This window comes from Patagioenas fasciata, chromosome 18 (genome assembly GCF_037038585.1).
Source record: "Patagioenas fasciata isolate bPatFas1 chromosome 18, bPatFas1.hap1, whole genome shotgun sequence".
NCBI lineage: Eukaryota > Metazoa > Chordata > Aves > Columbiformes > Columbidae > Patagioenas > Patagioenas fasciata.
This window is the reverse complement of record NC_092537.1, coordinates 13,762,447-13,771,247: the sequence shown is the minus strand read 5'-3', so window position 1 is coordinate 13,771,247 and position 8,801 is coordinate 13,762,447. Positions and strand designations below refer to the sequence as shown.

Below are 8,801 nucleotides of genomic sequence, written 5' to 3'. Positions count from 1 at the left end.
TTGCGCACGTGAATCCGCGTGTGGCACTGCTTTGCTGATGGAGCTGGGAAGGAAATACTCGTCCTTCTCTGGAGCCGAAAACCACACGCGGTGGTTGGAGAAACTGTCAGTTTGACCTGGAAGGATGGAGCCAGAATTTGAAGGCAGAAATCAGCTGTCCCGGGTCCTTGGGTCTGGCAACCGCAGCTTTTCCTTGTTGGGCCGATTTCTGAAAAGCCCCTGGCTCTTGTGCTGGGCTTCACCTCCCGCCCGGGTACCCCGGGGTGACAGCGGGGCCTCTCCGGTGCCTTCCGCGGGCTCTGCCCGGTCGGAGCAGCAAGGCCGGCGATGGGGAGCGGTTCCCGGGGAGGGCAGAGCCCGTCCCGCGGGGCTGTGGGGACGCTTCTAAGCAGGCTCCGCGCTAACCAGCCCCGTCGCTGCGGCAGCGGGGCATTCCCAGCCCGGCGCTGCGGTAGACAGACCCGTTGCTACGACTGCGGGGCCTTGCGGGCCGGACCCCGCGCGGCGCAGCCCCCGTCGCTATGGGAACGGGGCCCTTCCAGTGCGGGCGGCGCGCAGCATGGCGGTGCCGCTGGCGAGCGCGGCGCTGAGCGGCGTCCGGAGCGGGCGGGCGTTCGGCACGGCCGGTGAGTCCCGGGCCGGGGAGCCCCGGTTCCCCTGCGCGGGCAGCGGGAGCCGCTTGCGGCGTGGCGGGGAGAGCGCTCGGGCGGCTGAATTCCTGGCGTGGCCGGCTCGGGGAGGCGGGGGTGGCTCCGGCTCTTCCCGGGCTCTCTCGGGAATTTGTGTCCAGTTGTGGCCCCTCAGCTCCAGAAGGACAGGGAACTGCTGGAGAGAGTCCGGCGCAGCACCAAGATGCTGAAGGGAGTGGAGCATCTCCCGGGTGAGGAAAGGCTGAGGGAGCTGGGGCTCTGGAGCTGGAGAAGAGGACACTGAGGGGGGACTCATTCCTGCGGATCAATATGGAAAGGGGAGTGTCAGGAGGATGGAGCCAGGCTCTTCTGGGTGACAACCAGTGACAGTGTTAGCAATCAGGACACATAACCACGGGCGTAGTTATATGCGGTGCTTTATTTCAGCGCTGGGAAACCAGGGGTTCACACCCAAAGCTGCCTTCCGCGGTCAGTTTAAGTTACACAGTATTTATGCAGTCCATTCACGTACATACTCATATATTCATTAGGATCATTAGAATATGTAACAGTTGCTCAACATTTATTGCAACATCAATTGCAACACCTTGGAACTACTTTGATCATGCGCAGTGTCCTCTGGTGGTCTTTCAGGGGGTCTTCAGGATGAAGTAAGTAGTCTTCATCGCTTCTGGCCTTTTCACCTTTTGATGCGGCACATGCGCACTACTCTATAATTGCACAACTGCTGACTAGCTTAATTTCCAGAGGTACTGTATATATTTCTCCTCATTCTAAGCATATTTGGGCTAAGATAAACGCTAGGTTGATAAGATAAAAGTATGCTCAGTTCCCTTATTAGGTAAAACACGGTATGCAAAGGTTGAGTCAGTCTTGCACCCATCCTAAAAGAGAACATCTTGTAAAATTGATCCTGTTAGTTTCCTGTTAAAATTGGCTGTATTGATTGTATTAGTATAGTCCCCTATAAAATCGATTCTATTTCTAACATTTCCCCCCTTTGAGAATTCTTTTCTATTCTTAGACAATGCATTCTCACATTAATCAACTATTTCGATTATTCTTCATAAGCTGGAGGGTTTTCGAATATAGGATTATCATAATTCCTGCTCAAGACACTAAAAATGCGATCATTCCTAGCACTTGCTTGACTAAGTACACGCTTAATACCTACATACAATAAGCAAAGAAGTACAATCACGATTGCGAGTACAACTACACTTTCTAGTAGGAATGTACCCATCCTCCCAAATTTAAACCAAATGTATTCAACAGAGCGCCTATCCAGCTCTGTTCTGCATCCTGCTTTTCTTTTTGCAGCTCCATCTCTGTTTGGGTCAGTTGGGAAATGTCCTTCTCGACTTCTGAAGTTACGTTTGGAATATGGATGCAGCAATGATCAATTCTGTCTTTCAAATATCCACAGACACCATTTTCTTTCACTAACATTATGTCGAGTGCCATTCTATTCTGCAAGGTCCTTTTAGTCATAGCCTGTAATTGTATATTAAGTTCCCGAAAACCTTTTTTAGTTATTCTGGCCAATCGATCCATTTGCCCAATCAATTTATCAATCATTTCTCTAGGATTCCATATCTCAAAAATTTTTCAATCAGAGGAACTATTCCTAACCTAGCTTCTAATTTCGGTGGGTACTGTCTCAACTGTACTGGCCTGGCATCTTCCTTTAATTCCACTTTTACGGGCTGGGCTGTTTTCGATTTCCCAGGTATGTCAGTCGCCCATACCGTGGGGATCACCGCCTCCTCCACAGCTTGTGGTATTTCCACTACCGGGTTTTCTTTTAATAACAGAATTTGTCCTACCTTGGATTCTGGAATTTTCTTTACCAGGTTTCCATTCTCAAATATTATCACAGCATCCAATTTAGTCAATAAATCCCGTCCTAGAAGAGAAACTGGACAATCTGGAACATGTAAGAACTCGTGGGTTAATTCCTTTTCTCCGAAACACAGATCTAAGGGTTGCAGGAATGGCCGTACTTCTTCCTTCCCCGTGGCACCAACAATCGTTGTAGTTTTATGACCTATGGTTCCCTGTAGGGAATTTAGCACAGAATAAGTAGCCCCTGCGTCCACCAAAAGTCTCACATCCTGATCCCCCACTTGTATCGTCACCAGGGGTTCCTTACTCTGGGTATCTGTTCTTGTGCTGCCATATAGTCAGCTGTTGTTATTATACTCCCCCAACACCATAGTTTGTATTGCATTCCCTGCTGCGCTTGGTACCCGACCCGTAGAGCCCGGACGATTCGGGCATTCATTTTTCCAGTGTCCTTCCTCCTTACAATAAGCACATTGATTTATACCAAGCTTTACAACAGATCTTAAAGGAGTTCCCTGGACATTCCGAAAACCGCGCCCTCGGCCGCCTCTAGCTCCCCTGCCGCGGGCTTCCATTCCTATTCCCCTGCCTTGCCCTTGGACCAGGGCCAACAAGTCTTGCTGAGAACGCCTCGACTGCTCCTTTTCTCTATTACTATAAACTTTCCAGGCTGTTTCTAACATAACATCCAGATCTCGTAATTGTGCTCCCTCCAGTTTCTGTAATTTCTTCCGAATATCATCCTGAGACTGTCCCAAAAAGATTAAAGCCAACTGAATCCTTGCTTGTTCTGTTTCAATATCTAAATCCGTATATCTTTTTGCGGTTTCCTTCAGTCTTTCTAAAAAGGCTGAAGGGGATTCATTCTTTTCCTACCTAACATTATACAATTTTGACCAATTCATTTGTTTTGGCGTAGCAGTCTGAACACCAATTAATAACCAGTCCTGATACCTCCGGAGGCGAAGCTGACCAGCCCCAGTATTATAATCCCACCGGGGTTCCTCTTTTGGGAAATTCTCCTCAACATTACCGCCCACAGTCCCATTCCGAATATCCTCTCTTACTTTATCTCTTGCTACCCGTATAACCATATCTTTTTCTGTAGAATCCATTAATGTGTCAAGAATCACCTGCAAATCATCCCAATCGGGATTCTGCGTTTTAATTATCATCTTAATTATCCTTGCAACCTTGTCCAGGTTTTCCCGGTAAGAACCAGATGATTGTTTCCAAATCATTAGATCTCCTGGCGAAAACGGGATTTTACATAAACCGGCTCTCCCCCCACTCCTACCGCTTGTCTCAAGGGTGCTATTACATTTGACGGTTCACCCCCCTTTTGGGCTTCCTCTTCTCTGTTCCTAGTTCTGTGGGATATTGGTGTAGTTGTTACTCCTTTTACTCCGGTTGCTGCCCCCTCATCCCCGCTGGAATCGATATCACTTTCAGTAAGACGTACAGGTGCCGAGGGTTTAAGGGGCTTAGGTGCAAAGGGTTCAGTTTCTGAAGGCGCAACGTCTAGACACGGCAGATCCGAAGCGTTGCCGCGGCTGCTCTCTACTGCCAAACACGTTATGCATTTCTTTTCCACCGTACAGCCCGTACATTTATCATTAGTACCGCTCCTCCGGACTAACATTAACCCACATTCCTTCCTTTAATCCTGTTTTTGTTCGAGATAGAAAAAGAGATCCACATACTGTACCTCATCCCATTTACCTTCCCTTTGACAAAATCTCATTAATTCAACAATAATTCCATGTTCTAAAGTGCCCTCCGGTGGCCAGCGTACTTCATTAGGCAAGTCATATTCAGGCCACCAGTGAGTACAATATTCAGTTAATTTCTTTTTACTCATTGATTGTCCAAATCCAGCCTCCTTCCAATGTTTCAGCAAACAATCTAATGGTGACATCTTTGTACCACACATACCAACACAAGAGAGTAACGCAGAGAGGGGTTAATACAGAAAGATAGCACACAGACAACTTTACCAGAATACGGATCAAATCAGAAATACAGATCAAATTATCAAAACTACAAACCACGTGCTGAACAGCATAAATAACCAGACCAAGTGCGCGTAGATAACCAGACAGACAAAACCAGAACCAGATAACCACCAGATGCCGAACCTGCAGAGGTTTCCCTCTGTCTAACGGACGGCTGCCTAGGCAATACCTCGGGAGCTCCCTGCCCAACCGAGCGTGGCTTTCACCGCGTCTGACCGGCAGGCTACCGGATGCCTGACCAGCAGGCTACAGGACCAGAACAGAACCAGACCAGATGGGTACCCAATGATCCAGGTAAAACAACAGATAAAGCACCTTCTTACCAATCAGAGGTCCGTCGTGAGCAGCGGAGAGCCGGTCGCGTCCGACGCACTCCCCAAGAATACCTCGGTGCCGGCCGGAGCAGGATCGAGACGCGAGCCGTCTCAGCAATGCCCGCGAGGTCCCACCTGGGTCGCCAAAATGTTAGCAATCAGGACACATAACCACGGGCGTAGTTATATGCGGTGCTTTATTTCAGCGCTGGGAAACCAGGGGTTCACACCCAAAGCTGCCTTCCGCGGTCAGTTTAAGTTACACAGTATTTATGCAGTCCATTCACATATATACTCATATATTCATTAGGATCATTAGAATATGTAACAGTTGCTCAACATTTATTGCAACATCGATTGCAACACCTTGGAACTACTTTGATCATGCGCAGTGTCCTCTGGTGGTCTTTCAGGGGGTCTTCAGGATGAAGTAAGTAGTCTTCATCGCTTCTGTCCTTTTCACCTTTTGATGCGGCACATGCGCACTACTCTATAATTGCACAACTGCTGACTAGCTTAATTTCCAGAGGTACTGTATATATTTCTCCTCATTCTAAGCATATTTGGGCTAAGATAAACGCTAGGTTGATAAGATAAAAGTATGCTCAGTTCCCTTATTAGGTAAAACACGGTATGCAAAGGTTGAGTCAGTCTTGCACCCGTCCCAAAAGAGAACATCTTGTAAAATTGATCCTGTTAGTTTCCTGTTAAAATTGGCTGTATTGATTGTATTAGTATAGTCCCCTATAAAATCGATTCTATTTCTAACAACAGGACAAGGGGCAATGGGTACAAACTGGAACACAGGAGGTTCCACTTAAATCTGAGAAGAAACTTGTTCCTGGTGAGGGTGGCAGAGCCTGGCCCAGGCTGCCCAGGGAGGCTGTGGAGTCTCCTTCTCTGCAGCCATTCAAACCCGCCTGGACCCCTTCCTGTGGAACCTCAGCTGGGTGTTCCTGCTCCATGGGGGGATTGCACTGGATGAGCTTTCCAGGGCCCTTCAACCCCTGACATTCTGGGATTCTATGGCCCATCCTCCCCTCGTTTTGCAGGTGCTCAGAAAGCATTTACCGTGTCATTGGTTAACGATGGGTGCGTGCTTTGTAAGTGAATCACGGTGTACATGAATTGAGCAGCTTCTCTTCACTCTCCATTCCCAGCGGCTGGGGCCGCTGCCCAACGAGGGCATTGACGTCGGCAACTTAGAAGTGCTGGAAAAACGCTGCAGTTTCAGTCGGTGCTGGAGGCTGGTGGAGGAGGAGAGCAGGGAGCCGCGCTGGGGGCAGACGGCCCGGCAGCACAGCAGCCCCAGCCAGGTGCTCGCCCGAGGAGCTGCGCCGTGCGGGCTTTTGCTGCCGGAGGTCGAGAAAGCTGTTGCTGGGGCTGCATTTTGCCCCAGACTGCACCCTGTAAAGAGCTGATGAGGGGCTTTGGCACAAGGTTGGCCCTTTGCTGATGTAGAAGTTTGCAGAGCCTGAAAGTTTCAGGGAACCGGATGGCAGTTTTCTGGGAGGAGGGAGGCTGGCCAGGACCCGCCAAGAGACGTGGAGCGGAGTAGAGAAGTGATTCCTTGGAATCATAGAATCATTTGGTTGGAAAAGACCCTCAAGACCATCGAGTCCAACCATAACCCACCCCCGGCACTGCCCCGTGTCCCTGAGAACCGCATCTCCACATCTGTTCAACCCCTCCGGGGAGGGCGACTCTGCCGCTGCCCTGGGTAGCCCTTTCTGGGAAGAAATTGTTCCCAGGATCCAACCTCAACCTCCCCTGGGGCAACTTGAGGCCGTTTCCTCTCTTCCTAAACCCGGTAGTGTCAGAGGAGCCAGAGCAGGAACCAGAGCTTTAGACCCCTTGCAGCAAATAACCCAGTTTGGCTGCAGAGCAGCCGCAGAGACCAGAGCTGCTCCTCGGCTGGGAAACCGCTGGGTCTGGGGGTGCGATGAGCTGGGGGGGAGGAGGCGGCAGACGCGTGGAGGTGCCGAGGGAAGGCAGAGGCGGTAGATTCGAGTCTCTGCTGTCTTGGAGTTTGCGTCTCTTTCACAGCCTCTCTAACGCTCTGCAGGCGTTTTGTGTTTGGGTGTTTTGGGCACTGGAATTTGTCACGTAGGTGATTTTTTCAGCCCTGTCTGAGGAGCCAAAGACCGACATCAGCCTGCCGCGTGAGAAGCTGCTGCGGGCAAAGGAAATCAAGGCAAGAAAGAAGATCCCGAGGGAGAACCGCCAGAATGCGGAGATGGAAGGCGCAGCGTGGCTCCGCACAGGCCTGTGTCCCGCCACCCCCTCTCCGCCCCGGCAACGCTGGGTCCCCCAGTGTCACCTCCAGCGTTTCCCTCTCCTCGCAGCGCTGATCCCCCTCGGCGAGCTCAGAGCTGAGTGGGAGAAGAGCAGCGGCCCGTTCCACAAGCAGCGCGTGGCCGAGCACTGCGCGGTGTTTCGTGACTTGTTCCGAGGGGCCGCGTTGCCCCCCGGCTCACCTTGAGGGTGGAGCACAGCCGGGAAGACGAGCACGCCGTGCCGGTCTGCTATGGGAACATGGTGACTCCGTCAGAGGAGTGTGGGGGGAGCGGGGCACAGCCTTGGCCCCACGGGAAGCCTCTGTGGTTTTCTCAGACGCTCCTGATGGGCATTGTCTGCCCCGGGGGATTTTGTTTAGAAGGGTATTTCCTCTGTGATGATCCAAACGTGTTTCTTGGACGTGATAAAGACAGAGCTTTGCAACAGGATGGCTGTCTGTCAGCAGGCTGGTGTTTCTTAAGGCTCCGGGGCCTCTCAGGTGGAGCTGGATGACTTGGTGTTGTGGCCGTGCCTGGTCTGTGCTGGGTCCTGGCCGTGCCTGTACCCGGTTCGTGTTCGTTGCCGTGGAAATCATGACCTGGTCTTAATGGAATCTGTGGTTTCAGTGATTGACGTTCTGTTTGTGTTCCTCATTCAGGCTTCCAGTTCCCCCGCGGTGTCATCCGCGGCAGATAAAGGCTCCCTGCGGACTGTGCTGCTCGCAAATCCAGGTGAGTAGCAGGTTCTTTACAAAGAACGTGTTTACACGGGATCTTTTCCCTCTGCTGTTGGTTCGCTCCTGTTTCTTTTGGCCTCCTGTGCCCCTAGGGAGAAATTGGTGTGCTCTGCTCTCTCCCTGAAATGCCTGTACACCAATGCGCGCAGCATGGGGAATAAGCAGGAGGAGTTAGATTCCTATGTTCGGTCGGGAGATTATGATCTGGTGGCAATTACAGAAACGTGGTGGGACAGTTCGCATGACTGGAATGTGGTCATGGATGGCTGCGCCCTTTTCAGGAAAGACAGGCCAGCCAGGCGTGGTGGTGGAGCTGCTCTCTATGTGAGAGAGCAACTGCAATGTACTAAATTCTGCCCAGGAGCGGATGAGGAATGAGTTGAGAGTGTATGGGTCAGGATCAAGGGGCAGGCTGGCAGGGGTGATACGTTTGTAGGTGTATATTACAGGCCACCAGATCAGACTGAGGAAGTTGATGAGGCCTTCTATGCGCAGCTGAGAGTGGCCTCACAGTCACAGGCCCTGGTTGTTGTGGGTGATTTTAACTTCCCTGATGTTTGCTGGAAGGACCATTCAGCCAGCCAGCCACAGTCCAGGAGGTTCCTCCAGTGCCTTGATGATAACTTCCTCATGCAGATGGTGGAGGAGCCGACCAGGAGAGGTGCACTGCTGGATCTCATCCTCACTAACAAAGAGGGTCTGGTCGAAGCAGTAAAGGTTGAGGGCTGCCTGGGTTGCAGTGACCACGAGCTGGTGGAGTTCAGCATCTCCTGTGGCAGGAACAGAATAGCAAGTAGAATTGCAACCCTGGACTTTGGCAGGGCAAACTTCGGCCTTTTCAAACAATTACTGGGGGAAATCCCATGAGCAAGACTGCTTGAAGGAAAAGGGGCCCAAGAGAGCTGGATCGCATTCAGAGATTGCTTCTTACATGCTCAGGATCAGAGCATCCCCACACGTAGGA

General features: G+C 51.2%; 1 protein-coding gene across 1 annotated transcript; it reads left to right on the top strand.

Moving 5' to 3' along the window:
- Nucleotides 1–505: 505 nt before the first annotated feature.
- LOC139829347 (large ribosomal subunit protein mL38-like) lies at nt 506–7,641 on the top strand. The gene is made up of 2 exons (XM_071816456.1): nt 506–626; nt 6,948–7,641. Exons 1-2 carry the CDS (start codon nt 560–562, stop codon nt 7,304–7,306), a joined length of 426 nt encoding a protein of 141 aa, XP_071672557.1. The 5' UTR covers nt 506–559; the 3' UTR covers nt 7,307–7,641.
- The last annotated feature ends 1,160 nt before the right edge of the window (nt 7,642–8,801 follow it).